This window comes from Acartia tonsa, chromosome 14 (genome assembly GCF_053477335.1).
Source record: "Acartia tonsa isolate MP-2025a chromosome 14, ASM5347733v1, whole genome shotgun sequence".
In the NCBI taxonomy this organism is placed as follows: Eukaryota; Metazoa; Arthropoda; class Copepoda; order Calanoida; family Acartiidae; genus Acartia; species Acartia tonsa.
In genome coordinates, this window is record NC_137273.1 from 13,047,420 (window position 1) to 13,065,329 (window position 17,910).

Consider the following 17,910-nt stretch of genomic DNA (forward strand, 5'->3'; position numbering starts at 1 on the left):
AATTTATACGGCACTACTAGAGAAAAAAAAACTATTCAAATAATACTTTTCTTTGACAATTCTAAATCATTTCTAATATTCATTTGTTTAAAGATGGGTTTAGATTATGATTTAAGGAGTATAACAAATGAAAAAAAAAACAATATTAGTAAAAATACGACACAAATTTACAACAAAAAAATCAGTCTAAAAATTGTTAATGTTCTTTATACATAAGTTAATGAGATTCAAATGTTAATAATAAGTATTTACAATTTATAATGACACATTGTTAATTTTTATGGGGGGGAGAGGTAAAGCAATTTCACAAAACTAAGAAAAGGGGAGGGGGGGAAGGGGGGTTTTCCAAATAGCAAACCAAAAATAACATTTAAAGGAGATGCAAAACCATGCCTCAATAAAAAGAATATAGACTTAGTTTTACTTTAATACTAATAGTTCTTGAAAATATATTTGGCATGGTCGATGAGAAATTCCCCCCACCTCCACTCCTCTTTTCCTATCGCAAACGGGCTGAGGTTTTCTACGGGGTGAAAGAAAAAATAGGCATTTTGACACTTTTAATTGAAAAACAAGATTGACAATAGCAATAAGTAGCACAGCATTTCTACAAATTTTAAAAAATCTTTAAAATACGTCATAATAGTGATTACAGATCATATTATATAATAGCTGCGCTACGTAATAACATTTTAATTAAGCAACAATCATTATTTGTGCGTTTTTAATTTTCTTGGTTATAACGCATACGGTGTTTTTTTCTTTGGTTTCTTCAACAACAAAAAGTTCTAATTTTCAAAGAAAATAAGTACATGATAAGGATAATATTAGTGTATAAATATTTTATTCTTTTTTCATGATCAATTTTATGATCATTGTAATACTGTTTTTTTTTAAACATTTATACACAAATAAGATCTGCAATGACTAGTTTAAACTTTAAAAAGTTGAACTTTTCAAGTTTCAATGTTAATATAAAATGTAAAATTAATACACAAACAAAAATTTTACAAGTTGCCTCAAAAATATTGAAAAATTGCACTTTTTGAAATATCTGTTTGTTAAAAAATTAAAATATTAACAAAAATGATTCTTAACATTGAAACAAACTGTTTAAGAAGTTAGTAAGATAATACAAAAAACAATTAATAATTCTTCAGATACAAAATTGGTGTATTTTATTAAGATACAGGGTGTCTTACCTAAATTACCCAAGTCAATTTATTCAAACCAGTCAAATATGTAAAGTTTTATACAAGGGATTAAAGGGAAAAGGACAATGGCCGATAAATTGATGCTAAACAAAATTACCCCTTCTGTTTATTACAATTAGTGGTTGAAACGTTTGGAACCTTAACTTCATGAACCAATCACTCATAATCTCATGAAAGTCCCCAAAGTTGTTAAGCCAAAGAATAAGAAAATAATATTATAAAACTTTTGGTACTAATCTTTCATCTACTCTACCTAATCCTTTAAAAATTGTATAACATCATAATGGATATTATAAGCATTACGATTTGGACAATTTCTGCATGACACCCTGTATAATAATGTTGTAAAAATTGTAAATGTCTATTATGTCAAAGTTTTAAAAATTTGAGCAAAATGCTATTTAATTATATTTTACTTTATTCTATAACAAAATTGAATTGGTAAGGTTTACTTTATTTGAGATCATTATTTTAACATTTATATAATTTAGTAAAGGCATTTAAAAAACAGAATGAAATCATCTTAATTTGTTTTACTATGTTATGATATGTTTATAATATTATTTTTATAAAATATTTTTTAGTGTCTTAATTATGCTTTAAAAGTATTCTATTTTTTTTTCACTTATTTCGACACTGACTAGATCTATAAGAATTAATATTCAAGTGTGGCTTCGAAAACGATTCATATACGCTGGATTAGAACCGGTTCTCGTCCATTATGAAACAACATTTATAGCATCGTATTACAGAAAATTTTACACGATTTTAAAAAAAAAAATCTTAAAATTAATATCTGTTTTGTCAGGGCGTGCCTTCAGACCCTTAGGGCTAAAAAAAACTAGATTTAATCTTATTATTTTACATTTTAATATCCGCGGAAAGCTGTCTAAAATACGATGCGATAAATAACTATTCTACTATTTAAATTTTTATTGATTATTTTCAAATGATTGTTAGTAAAGTACACTAAAAATTTAAAAACAAACAGCTAAAAATTAACAATTCAAAAGAAACTATTTCTTGTTAAATGATATCTTTTCCCAAAATCAATTATATCGTATCGTATTATAGACAGATTTCCGCGGATATTAGAATAAAAAATATGATAAAACTAGTTCTAATAGCCCCGAGTGGCACAAGAATACTGGTTTTAATTTTAATATTCGTAGAAAACTTGCCATAAAACGATACGATAAATAATTTCAGCATGGCTTGGAGCCAATTCTAATCCTGCGGATCATGATCCATTAATATTTAAACATTTTTAAGGAAATTGTCAACTTTTAACTGTATAATAAATCTAATTAAAATATAGCTTGTTATTTTTAATCCAACAAGGTTATACATATAGCTTGATGTTTTTCTTGCCCGTTTTTTTCATGATTTCTGTCCCATTTTATCCCTATACAGGGGTTAAAAGGGCAATTGAGAAATTGTGTATATATACACCCCTGCTAAGATTAGTAATACGAATCCTATGGGTTAAAATAGTGCTGTTGTAAGTGGTGGGGCGGCTTTCTGTACAGTGACCCGCCCCCGGTGCCCGCTAAGCCGCCGGGAATAAGGCTACCTCCCGCCCCGGGAGGGGGCCGATGGTGCCTACTGCTGCCCGAGCGCGCCAAACTGTTCTGGTCACAAAACTCGAGGCTGACCGGCGGCGGCCTGATAACATTTTAATATCAGGGCTGTACATTCTGCATGGGATCCCCTGCTAAAAGGGGGAGGGGGGAAATAAAAAGACCTGAAAACATTTTTCCATTTATTTCCCTTCTTGGGGGGGAGGGGGGGGGGGATGAAAAAAAGAAAATTATGTGGGAGGGGAAAAATGAATTTAATAAAGAGTACTGTAATTTTCCCCGCCTCCTTGGGAGAAAACTAGGGGGAAGGAATTAAATATCTTGTGCAGAATATACACCCCTGCATTTTATTTTTGGTTAGTAAGGTAAAAGACGAGTATACTTAAAACACAAATATTGGAAAAAAGTGGAAAATTTGCCTTGTTCTAATGGATATAGAATATGTGGATATTGTGAGAGATTTTCGCATACCCTGATAAAATGTTTCTCCCAGCTGGCTGTCATAATGAAACCCCCTATTCGACCACCTTGTGACTTTATCCTTTTCCCTAACCTGACCATGGAGGAACGTATTATCCAATATCTGAGGAATATATAAGCAACCTAAATTGACGACAAAAATTCCATTCCCAATATCCACGTATTCTATATCCATTCCAGTTCCAAATATGTCTGTGTCTTAGGATTCATGTTAATTGGAGGTTTTTTTACAGTGTAGGGTCAACAATGTGTTTGTTCTGGTGGATTTTTCAAATACAAGGAATGAAGATAATTTTAAAATTTCAAGTAATGCAGAGTAATACATTAAGTATGAAATTATAAAAATCCTCATTTCTTAGAGATAACATATGTTACTTCCGATTATTTACAGTTTTGTGCATAATATGTTAGTCTTCAAGGGGGAAGGGATAATGGAGTGTGAAAAAAACTCTACAGGGGTTATAGGGGGTATTTTCAGCTTTTTTTGTATTTGTAAAGTAGACTCTAGTTGTAGCCACTAGTCTTTTAATTAGTATTAATATTTCAGAACACTCTCGGTAAATTCAAAGATCAAAATATCATATAATCATCAAAAATCAACCAACATGTAAAGAAAACGCTATAACGCGGCATTATTGCAAAATCAATCAATCAAACTGCTTACCTTGAATAGTGCATCATGTTGCGCGGCATTGTAGAAGATCCATTAACTAGAGATTCACTTTCTATAACAAAAATATTTAAAAGGATTATACTTTGCAGGAAGGATGTCTTTCTGGGAAAAATAGCCTAAATCCACCAGAAGCTACTTGTAATTCTTTATTTGAAGCACGAGCTAGACAGACTAGCTAACGGACTTAATTTTCATATGATATAGAATAAAATAAGAATGCATATTTGATGATTTTTAATGATTAATTATAAATAAATCTATATTATTGTAACTTAAATAATCAGAAACGTATTCTCTTATTCGTTCGCCTAAAAACTTTCGCACTATTATTAAATATTTATTATAGTTCAAACTTAACAATTCATAATTTTCATTTACTGTAGGCGTAATTGAATGAGGATATAAATATTAGGGTTGGCAATCCGGATCCGGAATTTGCCCAATTTTTGGGACAATTTTGGAATCCGGATCTTTAATTGCTATGCTAAAATTAGCGTCTTAGGTTTTTTCTTACAACTTTCGCTTTTTGAAGGCAAAGATTATCATCATTGTATAAAAAAATCTTTTAAAATCTGGTTCGATTCTCGGAAGTGAATTATAGAGAACACCAAGAACATTAATTTTTAGGACATAAGTAGCACTTAATTTTTTTAAAAAGCCTTTTAAAATACTGCTAGAATCCGGAATCCGAATCCGGAATCCGCAAGGAATCCGCCACTTTTTTTGACGGATTCTTTTAAGAATCCGGAATGCGAATCCGGCCCAAAAATTCGACGGAATGCCATCACTAATAAATATTGTCCTATCCTTCAATAGCTTGAATAGTCATACCTAACCAATAATAACACTAGTCAAAATAAAACAACACCTTACCAGAGAAATCTTCTTCCAGCCTGTTTCCTCTGCTGCCATAATAATTTGGAGGCTTGGCAAAACTGCTTTGTTGATAACCACCTCCCATCATTCCACCTACAAACATTTTTGGTTATCATCCTCAGAAGTAACAAGATCAGTTTCTATCTGTGGGATATACAAAGGTTATCGTAAACCGCAATATGGTTTTCTATACAATGTAGCTTCTAATAGTTTCTTAGATTGCTATGACTATTTTGGGGAAGAGTAAAACCTAACTCCAAAGATAAATGCCCCCCAAAAAAGTCTTTTTTCCTTTTCATCTTAAGTGATCCTTATGCAATCTAGTGTTAAATTATCCATTAAATAACAAAACATATTATTTAGTTGTATCGCATTCAAATGCATGTCAACACACTCAACACAACGACTCTATTACCTTGCATACTACCCATAGTAGCCATACTTCCACCCATGGCAGGACCAATGTTGCCGTTATCTTCCCTCAAAATGATTGGTTGCTTGCAACTGTTGAAATTGTCATCATTCAACTCATCCTGTTCAAAAAAAAATATGGATGAATCTTAAAATCTCACAAACCGCTGAACCAATGTGGTTTATCTTTACAGTGAGGATTTTTTTCTGTCACAAGAAACCTTTTTAGGCTGGCTCAACTAGGTTATCCTATTCAGGATATGTTCAAGTTCATATTTCTTAGGGTGTTATTACTATTTTTCTCCCCTTCAGAAGCAAAGTCACTCGACTTACAAATACAGAGACCATAGAAAATCTTATATCCATTGGAAAATGTCATAACAACGTCGTATTCTACCAGGCAAAATTGATTGAATATTCTAATCTGTACCTGGAGGATAACTGGAATCCTGGGGGGTAGAGCTTCTGGCTTGAACATGTCCATCTTTCCAGCCCGCTTTTTCCTAAAAAAAACAACCATATTAGAATATATATGAGCCAATTACAATTCCATATCAGTTTTGCTGAATAAAAACCGGTTCTGAACCAGCTATTTCCCTAAATTCACTACTGTACTGAAATAGAAGAATCACAATTCTAATAAGCGGAGGCATTTAAAAGTCAACCTTTCTATTCATCTATCTATCCATCAATATATCTGTCCAACTATCTATCTATCTTTCTGTTCATCTATCTATCTTTTTACTGTCTTACAATCTATCTGTTTACCTATGAAGAAGGCAGGCAATAAGAATAGCCAATAGAAGCATGGCAATGATGATAAGGGCAGGCACAAGGAAGGTCAGAATGTATTCTTCATGGCTAGAGGGGAAGAAAGGCAGGTCGCCATCCTCTTGTGGGTCTGAAAAAGAATAAAAAATTAAAAGTAGCGCAGCAATAAAAATATTCGTGTTAAATACAATTCTAAAGCATAATTCGGCAGGTAATGTCATAAAACGCTGACTGGCCATATTTGTTATAAGCGCTTAGTCAAGGTTAAGTTTTAAAAGATGCATGAAGCTATACTTGGAAATAAAAAAATCAGCCCCCCTCCCCTAGAAAGGACCCCCTAAATCATTGGATGAATATGTGTAATCATCCCCCCTCCTTCTACCTTTCTTAAGTGTAATAATTTTTTTATATTTTTTTTATTTCTTATACAATGTTTAATCAGTAGGTGTTGATACCAAATTCCAATACCAAAATCGACCTTTCCTAAGCTACTGTTGATCCTCTTTTTTAACTATCATTCAATCCGCTTATCTTAGTTAGATAACTATCTATAAATCTATCCATATGTCTATCTCACAGTTAACCTGTTTCAGCCTTTCTATCAATACATGCTCCAAGCTCCACAGGTTTAACATCAGTTAGATGTTTCAATCTGTCTATCTATCCGACTATCCATATGTCTATCTATAAAGCTATGAACCTGTTTCAGCCTCTCTATCAATACAAGCTCCACAAGTTTAACATCAGTTAGATGTTTCAATCTGTCTATCCATATGTCTTTCTATTTAGCAATTAACCTGTTTCAGCCTCTCTATCAATACAAGCTCCAAGCTCCACAAGTTTAACCATCAGTTAGATGTTTCAATCTGTCTATCTATATGTCTATCTATCAAGCTATGAACCTGTTTCAGCCTCTCTATCAATACAAGCTCCAAGCTTCACAAGTTTAACATCAGTTAGATGTTTCAATCTGTCTTTCTATTTGACTATCTATATGTCTTTCTATTTAGCAATTAACCTCTTTCAGCGTAATATTCCATTGTTTAGGTGGTGCTGAAACAATTGGAATATCAACATTTCTTCAATGAAAACCAAAGTTTAATTCCACAGAACAAAGTTGCAATAGAATCAAGCAATATAGTCAATCATAGAATAATTTAGAAGATTAATCTACAACCAAAGTGTTCCTACAATGAAACCTATATTAATATTCTTTAACATAGAGGCTCAATTTATTTAAACACATTTTGAATTTTTATTGGTTTTTTATCAAAGACTTTTTAGCATTTTATTTACTTAAAGGCATTTCAAGTTTTAATCATTTTATCATATGTATTTTATCTCGAATTTTAAAACATTTTTATTCAGCATTTTCTACAGTGAAATAGACACTTATACATTTAGAATTAAGAAAATATTTTTAATCTAATAAACATTTTATTTTGTGAGAGAGCCTCTGTTACAATGTACCATTGTCCTAATGTGATTATATCCATCTATTGTCCAATTAGATGTTTATCTTCTCAGTGGCTGTGTACAGATTGTGACAGGGTCTTCTCTTACTTCAGATCAATGTTCGCTTGAGCGTTTTGGTGCAATCACATTCTTACTGTTTACCCTGAGACCCGAGTTGGAGCCGCCATAGAAGGAAGCCTACAGATCCTTCACCGGACGGCCCACTAGTGGGTCATACCAGCACAACTGTACACAAAGGTGTGTTTCATTTCTATTTACGCAGCCTCTCTATCAATACATGCTCCAAGCTCCACAAGTTTAACATCAGTTAGATGTTTCAACCTGTCTTTCTATCTGACTATCCATAAATATGTCTATCTTTCTCACAGTTAACCTGTTTTAGCCTTTCTATCAATACAAGTTCCAAGCTCCATAAGTTTAACATCAGTTAGATGTTTCAATCTGTCTTTCTATCCGACTATCCATATGTCTATCTATCAATCTATGAACCTGTTTCAGCCTCTCTATCAATACATGCTCCAAGCTCCACAAGTTTAACATCAGTTAGATGGAAGTCTGGAGCAAAGGACTGGGACACATGCTGACGGGGAATGTTGTCCTAGAAAATAAACAAGATTAGTGTTCTTGTAAACTTAGGCATTTAAATTGAGAAAATAAACCTCTAAAATATCCGCAGGATTAATACCGGTTCTCAGCCATACTGAAAAATTATGCATAGCATTGTATTTTAGACAACTTTTTATGAATAATAAAATAAAAATCATAAAAATCAATTCCATATTTGTTAACCTGTTTTTTCGGCCCCTCGGGGCTTGCAAAACTGTAAAAAATCTTATAACTTTTACTATCCGTGGAAAGCTGTCTATAATACGATGCGATAAATATCTATTTTATACATTTAAGTCAAGGAAAAATTTAAAATCCTATCAACATTCAACAACGGCAAAGAGACTCACAAAAATAAATTACCTTGTCTAATAAGAAGTTCTTGGTCTGTCTTAACCATTTTCTTGGGCAGTTTTGGTCTTCTATAGTCTTGTTGAACCAAACAACCTTAATGTAAAGATTCTTTAGTTCAGTTTAGGTAAAAAATACTTGTCGTAGGTTTGATTTTATATCAAAAGCACTGTGATGTACACTAATGTATCGCATGTACCAGGGATGGCAATCCGTCTAATTTTTGGACCGGATTCTCACAAGAATCCGTCCAAAAATAAAACGGATTCTCCGCGGATTCCGGATCCGGATTCTAGCAATATTTTAAAAGGCTTTTTAAAAAAATAGATTTTCAATTTTTTCAGACCGCTCAATTACAATGTCTGTCGGCTCAATAGAGAACTAGGCTGGCCACATCAAAATAGCAGGTAAGCAGCCGTTCTCTATATATTAGGGATGGCAATCCGTAAATTTTTTGGACCGGATTTAGATTCTTAAAAGAATTCGTCCAAAAAATGGCGGATTCCCGCGGATTCCTGATTCTTATTTTTGGCGGATTCCGGTTTCTATTTTAAAAGGCTTTTATTTAAGTGCTACATATGTCCTAAAAATTAATGTTCTTGGTGGTCTCTATAATCCACTTCCGATAATCGAACCAGATTTTAAAAGATATAATATAAAATGATGATAATCTTTGCCTTCAAAAAGGGGGAGTTGAAAGAAAAAACTCAAGACGCTAATTTTAGCCTACCAATTAAGAATCCGAATCCGCTATTAAAAAACGGATTCCGGATTTGGATTCGGATTGCCAACCCTACTATACAGCATGACCCTCGAAAAAGTTTTTTTTAAGCATCTGCAGCCCATTATTTCAATGAATTATCAAAAAATGTATATGTCCTTGTTCTCTGTAGATTTCCACATAAGTAGATATAAAAATATTTTTTTTACATAAATTAACAGCTGAGATTTTTAGAGCCAAAGTTTTGAAAAAGTGGCTGAGGAAAAAGTAACTTTTCAAGAAAAATGTTTTTTTAAAGTGAAATGACGTGTTTTCCTCATAATTTCAATACTTTTTATAAAACTTATATAAAGATGTTTCCAAGAAATTTATTTCATGCTGAAAGCACTTTTTTCACTTGCTCTAAAAGGCATTTTTAGATTAGTGTAAATTGCAAAAACACCCTTACAGAAAGAAATCCTATAAAAAATAGTAGCAAATTGAAAGTTTACATAAACAGAAATCAAACACTTTTTATTTTATCAAAATAAGTTAAAAAACAATTATGAATTATATTGTATGGGTATAAGGAAAAAAATGCATTTAATGAAATTTTGAAAAGTAAGTTTTTTTGTATGTAAAACTAACATTTTTTAATGCAATAAAAAAGGTATCAATTGTAAACTTGCTCTTCTTTCTTATTTGTTTTTTAACTGGTTCATAAAAAGTAATATACTAATAAAAAACTAAGAAATATTTAGCAATATCCAGTTTCTCAAGCACTTTTTCCAAACTTTGGCTTTAAAAATCTCGGCTGTTAATTGATGTAAAAAAAATATTTTGATATCCTTTGATGTAGAAAATGATAGAGAACAAGTACATATGAATCTTTTTATTGAGAAATATAGGCTGCAGCAGATGCTTAAAAAAACTTTTTCGAGGGTCATGCTGTATATATTGTACGCTTTGTAATGTATCAATACTATACACATATAATATTGGGGGGTTGACTAGGGCCTAAATTAAGATGGGTTCAGTTTAGATTTCAGTGACTCCATTAGAATCTAATCTGATCATTTTAAGGTATCCTAATCAATTTCTTCCACTACAGAACTCTACCCTTTACAGATATATGTCGTTTAGGTATAAACGCTATTTATACCTATAAATGCTCATTTTAAAAATATCTGAACGGTTTTTCGAGTGGTTCCAGAGAACCACCCTCCCTCCCCCCTGTTGAGATCATGTACACTTACGCCCTTTTTTACTTGTATACTGTGTACCATAATGTCTTAAAATGTACACTATGTACCTAAAAATAATAAAAACTACCTGTAAAGTATAAGGGTCAACATGTTTGAGTACAACGTGTCTGGTATCAGGATCACTGAAGATTCTGGCTATTGTCTTTATCAGAGCAACTCTAAAAATTATAATTAACATGAAAACAAGCTTAATTTACATGGAAAAACACATATTTTCAGGGTTTCGGATCCGCATTGATTTTTTGCGGATCCGGATCCTCCAAATTTGGTCAGTGCGGATCCGGATCCGGATCCGGTTCCGGATCCTTGGCAATAAAAATAAAATCACCAAACTTTTCAAAAAATATTTATTCTTTAATTCGAAGTAAAAAATACTTTTAATTTTCAAGTCTGACCCTAAACCTTAAAGATTGGCTCTCATCAAGAGAATGTCTGAGATTTTATATAAATTTAGGTAGATTTTTCCATTTTTTCCGCATTTTTTTGAGTCCAAGGATCCGGATCCGGATCCTTGGACTCGAAAATATGCGGATCCTTGCGGATCCGGATCCGGATCCGAAACCCTGTTTTGACATACAAGACTTACTCTAAAAACGGACGCAAAACAATTTATAAAAGCTTGTTTAAAAGAAATTATAAACAGATGAAGATAAGCCAAATATATCATAGTCTGACAAACAGCAACCGTACTTATTTTTAGAAAGACTGAAGTTTCTACCAAACCCCTTTGAAAATAGGTAGAGAGCGGCTAATAAAAAGTGAAAAAAATGATTACTACTAAACTATTAGTGACTTATCGTTGCGTTGTTCATCAAACTAACTAAATCAGTAAGGAGAAAAAATGACAGGGGTGTATATTCTAAATGGGATCCCCTGCTCAGGGGGGGGGGGGAATAAAAAATAAGTAGTTGGAGGGGAAAAAATGTAAAAAGGTAAACTGAAAACATTTTTCCATCCCCCCCCCCTCCCTCCTTGATGAAAAAAAACTAAAAAAATGTGTGGTAGGAGGGATAAAATAAATAAAATATGGAGTTCTTTAAATATTTTTCCATTTTTCTCCTACTTGGTGGGAAAAAACTAGGTGGGGGGGGATACAAAATTTGGAGACGGGGAAAAAAAATATTGTGCAGAATATACACCCCTGAAAAATGACATAAATAAGATAAATTGGCCAGGGTGAAAAAATAGTTATTTCTTTCATCTTATTATAAACGGCTTTCCGCGGATATAGAATGTACAATTGTAGAAAAATGGATATAATACGATGCTAGACATAGTTTTTTCGTATGGATGAGAACCGGTTCCTATCCATTCGAAAAAACTATGTCTAGCATCGTATTATAAACCGCTTTCTACGAATATAAAAATGTACAATCATAAGATTTAAACCAGTTTTTTTTTAGCCCGTGCCTTCGGCACCTCGGGGCTAAAAAACTGGTTTTAATTTTATAATTGTACATTCTATATCCGCGGAAAGCGGTTTATTATACGATGAAAGAATTAACTATTTTACTAACCTATTATTAACTAATCGTTGTCCATCATCTAAAGTTTCGTTGAATACAAAAACAAACTCCAAATTAAACCTGAAAATTAATAGTTTTAGAGTAGCTGTATCATAGAGTTGTACACTACAAATGTATATCTTTTCAAAATTTATTTGATTATCTTTTTCTCCTGTTAAATCTATTTATCTCTATATCAAACTATTTCAACATACTTAAATCCAGCCATCAGTTTATCTTACGTCCATCTAAAATATCTTACCAAATTACGTCTTAAAACGTGTACTAAAATGCCATAGCCTGACTATCAATCTATAATTCTTGTAATTCTTTACTTTTAATTAAAATTCCCAACTATGAGATACCTCTATCTAAAGCCACAATCTCAACCTAATTATTGATCTATATATCTATCTATCTACTTATCAATCTATCTTTGATACCTTTCATCAAGTGTGGCAAAAACATAACCTTCAATGCCAACAATGGCCTTAAAGGAACCCTGCAAGAAATATACCGCTTTAACTGCTGAAAGACTGCCACGAGTAGACCCAATACCCAAAACTTGAAGCCTCCAGCTTTAATAACAAAAAAAAATTTCAGACATTTCAATATTAAATTACGTCGTCTGGAAGCAAAATTAAAAGGTTATCTTTGTCAGAAACTTAGACTGCCAGTAACTGATAACATTTTAACAATAAAAACACACCTTTTCATAGTCAAAATGTCTTTTAAAAATTTGGTTTAAATTGAGTTTGAAAGCGTAAAATCATAAGAGGGAAAAAATTAAACTAATGTAAGTAATACATATGTTCAGCGGACTTAGCGCGGAATCAGAATTCTGATTGGCTGGAAATCCTAAAGGCTGGCATTCTCATGCTACAGTACTTTCAATACAACGCAAATTAAACTGATTTTTTTTACGATTTTGACTATAAAGAGTGTTTTTTTTGTAAAAATCAGTTACTGGCATATTAAGTTTCTGCCAAAAATAAGCTAATAATTTTCATTCTAAGCGACGTACCTATTTAATAATGAAAATTCTATTATTAGCAATGAAAAACTTTCAAAATTTTCATTGTACCAAATATATGATTATGAAATGGTTATAACTTTTTTGTTTTTGAAGCTGGATGCTTCAAATTTTAGGAATTGGGTCTACTCGTGGCAGTCTTTCAGCAGTTAAAGCGGTATATTTCTTGCATGGTTCCTTTAAGCTATCAATCTATAAATCTTTCTATCTATCCATCTACATTCTACATGTATCTTTCTTCTATCATTCTTTTAATACCTTTCATCAAAAGGACGGCCAACGACATGAACTTCAATACCATCAATAGCCATAAGCCCCTGGCTATCCGCACAAACAAGCTGATACGCCTCACGGCCAACATCACCCTCTAGGGGAACTCCGTAAAACTCCTAAATTTTAAACGTAAACAATAATCAAGGGACAAGGGACTACCAGTACCCATCTAATCATGTTAATTGAAACTTTTAGAGACTAGATGAAAATCTTGTTTACATTTTAAAATATTACACTGTATTTGTTTTTAAAGCTGATATTTTTAAGCGAAGCTTTTCTAAAATTGAGGGACCCATTTCAAAATTGGCATGATGATTCCTGTTACATTTTAATTAGGTACATTTTCAGAAGCGTAGAAACTCTCTAATTTATTACCTGAACGTCCGTGAGTCCATTTACAAATTGTTGTATTTTCTCATGATTTTACCTGATTTTTCTTATCGAATTGTAGCCAGTTGTCCTGTGTGACCTCCAGCCTGTGCTTGGTTAGTAGGCTTAGGTCCAGGTAACGGGTCTTTCCGTTCTCTGGGTCAGAACATAAGTCCTCAGGAACCTAAAATTTATTCGTTCATGGAAAGAAAATGAAGTAGAGGGTTTCGTATTTTCACAGTAGCTTTTGATAAGTTATTTTAAGTTAGGATAGGTTAAGTAAATGTTAATGATTGCCCAACAGGGTTAGAGCCCCCCTTCGAAACAAACTACTTCGTTTTCTTTCAATGATCCAATTTGTTTATTGATTTTTTTTTCTTCTATCACCCATGGGTATTGGGTAGACTGTACACTGTACAGTAATACTTGACATACAACTAAACCTTTGATTACATGGCTCATGTCTAGAAGCCCTAACTGCATGGAAATTAAATTTCGCCAAATTAAGTGCCAAGGAATTGACCCTATTGTAAGTGTTATTAATAGCCATAACAGCAGTAGGCAGGGTTTCGGATCCGGATCCGGATCCGCAAGGATCCGCATATTTTCGAGTCCAAGGATCCGGATCCGGATCCTTGGACTCAAAAAAAATGCGGGAAAAAATGGAAAAATCCACCTAAAGTTATATAAAATCTCAGACATTCTCTTGATGAGAGTCAATCTTTAAGGTTTAGGGTCAGACTTGAAAATTAAAAGTATTTTTGACTTCGAATTAAAGAAAAAATATTTTGAAAAGTTTGGTGATTTTATTTTTATTGTCAAGGATCCGGAACCGGATCCGGATCCGCACTGACCAAATTTTGAGGATCCGGATCCGGATCCGCAAAAAATCAATGCGGATCCGAAACCCTGGCAGTAGGTACCATTTTTAACGTCTCTAGTATTAGTGGTTTATTGACATTTTCCTTTATCTATCTATCCATTCTATAAGTATATCGCCTTCAATAGCCTCCTCTATATTTTTTTTTAAAAGCGCCTGCGCCCCTATTATCTAGGGCTGCTCTGTATTTGAAGGGCATAAAAATCGCTAGACATCATTCCAGTCTAGCGCAGATCTATATTCTTCCTACTTATAGACTAAGAAGAAGATCTTAATGGACAAGATGATGACCCTAATAATGTATCTACTGAAGACAATAAGCTGTAAGAGCTTAGATTTATCAAGAATAAAGCCAGCTGCAAATATAAGAAGAATCAGCAGCTGCCAAGATTAATATGTCGTTAATGCAATGTTGTCAGATTTATGTTTATTGATGATGCATGACTGGATCTAATTAGATGATTGTTTCAGAGTGAACAAGCCTGTTATCCCGCTAAGGTGACCCACTTCTTTATGTAGAAGTAAAACCATCCCAATACCATGTGAATTGAAGCTTCCCTAAATTGGAGAACTAACTTTCTACAAATCTCCCTCTTTACAACCTAAGGGGATCTCGGAGAAGGTTGCGTGATCATATTTGACAAATTGCGACAGCATTTGTCAACCAATTGCAAAGTCTATGTGGGGACTTGAACTCGGTTTCTCTCAATCACAGCGTAGTGCGCTAACCACGGTCCACTACGCTATGGAACACCCTAACTCAATAGGTTTAGTAGTTATTGAAATCTTAAGCTACAGACAAAATCACCTTACTACTTTATATAATAGAATATTAATCTACCCATCTTTTATTATCCATCGATTAATCTATCTATCTGTCCATCTAACCTGATATTGAAGCAGCTCGCCAGCCATGACATTTAATTTATCAACAGGATTAATAATCTGAGGCATGGAGTTATCAAAACCAGATGGAGGTAGCTTAGCTGAAGTTCCTTCTAAAATAAAGAAATCATGTGATCATTCTTTTTCACCATTCAAAAACTAACCGCTGAAATAATATAGTGAGCATGCTAGTTAACAAAATACCATTTTTAAATGGCACCAAAGTTAATTCTAATGTTTTTTTTCATATGGCTTCGAAACTGATTAATATCCGCTGGATTAGAACTGGTTCTCAGTCATACTGAAAAATCGCGAATAGCATCGTATTAGAGACATTTTTCCATGAATATCAAAACTAAAAATCATGAGATTAATACCAGTTTTACCTTCGGCCCGTTGGGGCTACAAAACTGATTTTAATCTTATATTTAATTTTAATATCCACGGAAATCTGTCTATTAAACGATGCTAGAAATAACTATTATTTATTATTTTTGTTACCTTGTCCCTCCTTGTTAGTGACCGGTCTATCTTTACATAGCCCCTTGAAAGCCAGCTCCACGTCATTTACTCGGAAATCATTCTGAAAAGTTAATTTGGAAATAATAAAATTTTTTTTAAAGTAACAGGATCTGTATCAGTTCGTGTTTACCGAAGTATCTCGCAACCCGTTATGGTTCTCCTTTACAGTGTAACTTTTTAGAAATAAGAATGACCCCCCCACCCATGCCACCTTCTATCAAGTGCTCCTAGAGACCCATTTTGTCTGCTTGTCCGTTAATATCTCGCTAACCACTGAACTGATAAAAGTTTTACTTCACCTCTCTGGATGCTTTTAGGCAATTCTATTAGGGGAAATGATATAATGAGGGAGTACTAATGGAAAAAGAATTAAAATTAAAAATCGTGAACCTACATTACAAAAGAATAAACAAACAAAAAAAACACTTCCTGAAATATTGACTTTAGATTCTTTATAGAAATATTCACGCTTAAAAATAAGATCAAATTCGTCTACCAATCTATCCATCTTAAATCCATCTATTTAGAAATCTTGCTATTTACCTGGAAAGCCCTGACTAGTTCCGGGGCCACAGTATTGCCTCCTTGGTTCTTCATAGAGTTGTACATGTTCAAGATATCCTGCTTTGGACACACTCGCACAGGTACACTCTCATTCGTCCAGCGGAACATAATATCATCCTGATAATAAAATAAAAGTTATTGAAAACTAATCTTGTACCTATAAATCAAAATGGATATAGATTACAAACAACCGCGACCATCTCGGCTTAACATTGCGTAATAATTAAAGACGTTTAAAATGGTTCCTACTGCTGCTATGTCAGGCAAAGGTGATGCAAAAGAGTTGGTTATCTGATGGGTGTTACTTAACTATATACCCCGGGTATTTGAACAGCAAAGGAGAGATTTGGCTCCCCTCAGTTGTCCTGGATTATTGGACCTGACGTTAGTGTTATGGCCAGCAGTCTCGCCTTAATGAGATAATTCATAGTTGAGACCAACATAAAAAGATCATGCAATCAAAGTATATTCCAGTTGTATTCTACCTGATTCATGTCAATCTGCAGGACACTGATCTTGCTCGGGTCCTTGTCTCCAAAATATGAAAATATTTTCTCCAGAATCTCAATCTTCCATTCCATTTTATGACTAAAACAAAGCATTTGATAAATAAAGTATCATCCTTATATAAAAAGTAACAGAAGGGCTATCTGTGTGTGCTGAAAGATCTTCTAACAGCAGAGCCGATATTGTTCTCCTTTGCAATGTAGCTTCTCATAGGTCCAGGGAAGGTTTTTAACTATATTTGGGGATGGTCTACTCCCCCAAATAATGACCCCCCCCCCCAAAAAAAAATGGATTTACTTTAATTTTTTGAACTGAAATTGATAATGAGGGTGTTGAATTAACCCCCCTTCAATCCTTAAAGGACCCTAAAACTTACCTCCATAATTTAAGGGGGGTAAGATTGAGTAGGAAGCTATGATGGAAACTAATTGGGTAAATAAACTTACCTCCATAATTTAAGGGGGGTAAAATTGAGTAGGAGGCTATGATAGAAACTAACTTACTTATGGGGTAAATAAACTTACCTCCATAATTTAAGGGGGGTAAGATTGAGTAGGAAGCTATGATGGAAACTAATTGGGTAAATAAACTTACCTCCATAATTTAAGGTGGGTAAAATTGAGTAGGAGGCTATGATAGAAACTAACTTACTAATGGGGTAAATAAACTTACCTCCATAATTTAAGGGGGGTAAGATTGAGTAGGAAGCTATGATGGAAAACTCTAGAGCTGGAGTGTTGTCTGACAACAAATATTTGTTCGTCTTCAACTGATTCACCACCTATAAGAATACATAATTTTATAAAGATTATTCTTTAAACAAGGATGACAACATCCATAAGTAGCAAAGCACAAAAAATCGTCAATGGGAATACGTACAGGTAGATTTAAAAGGTTTTTACTAAAATCAAGAATAGATTTATTGGATAAAATACACATGAAACCTTGTTTTATTTTGCATGATGACGA

At 33.3% G+C, this 17,910-nt stretch overlaps 1 protein-coding gene across 14 annotated transcripts in view; it reads right to left on the reverse strand.

Moving 5' to 3' along the window:
* The window catches only part of Dg (Dystroglycan), a 30,843-nt gene that overhangs the window by 769 nt on the left and 12,164 nt on the right, over positions 1-17,910 (reverse strand). For 7 of the 14 annotated variants that reach the window (XR_013875115.1, XR_013875108.1, XR_013875118.1 and 4 more), the window contains 18 exons: positions 17,614-17,722; positions 16,920-17,022; positions 16,414-16,551; positions 15,850-15,931; positions 15,352-15,461; positions 13,642-13,767; positions 13,200-13,330; positions 11,921-11,989; positions 10,471-10,561; positions 8,451-8,534; positions 7,971-8,079; positions 6,003-6,135; positions 5,665-5,737; positions 5,239-5,356; positions 4,821-4,916; positions 3,939-3,999; positions 2,499-2,879; positions 47-2,205 (listed from right to left, as the gene is read on the reverse strand). Coding sequence is in view for 2 of the 14 variants with exons in the window: in XM_080148959.1 (XP_080005085.1) it covers positions 2,693-2,879; positions 3,939-3,999; positions 4,821-4,916; positions 5,239-5,356; positions 5,665-5,737; positions 6,003-6,135; positions 7,971-8,079; positions 8,451-8,534; positions 10,471-10,561; positions 11,921-11,989; positions 13,200-13,330; positions 13,642-13,767; positions 15,352-15,461; positions 15,850-15,931; positions 16,414-16,551; positions 16,920-17,022; positions 17,614-17,722 (1,820 nt within the window). In the remaining 12 variants the exon portion in view is untranslated. Of the gene's footprint in view, positions 1-46; positions 2,880-3,938; positions 4,000-4,820; positions 4,917-5,238; positions 5,357-5,664; positions 5,738-6,002; positions 6,136-7,970; positions 8,080-8,450; positions 8,535-10,470; positions 10,562-11,920; positions 11,990-13,199; positions 13,331-13,641; positions 13,768-15,351; positions 15,462-15,849; positions 15,932-16,413; positions 16,552-16,919; positions 17,023-17,613; positions 17,723-17,910 lie in introns of those variants that run through there. The other 7 variants (XR_013875109.1, XR_013875114.1, XR_013875112.1 and 4 more) reach the window with 7 other exon arrangements.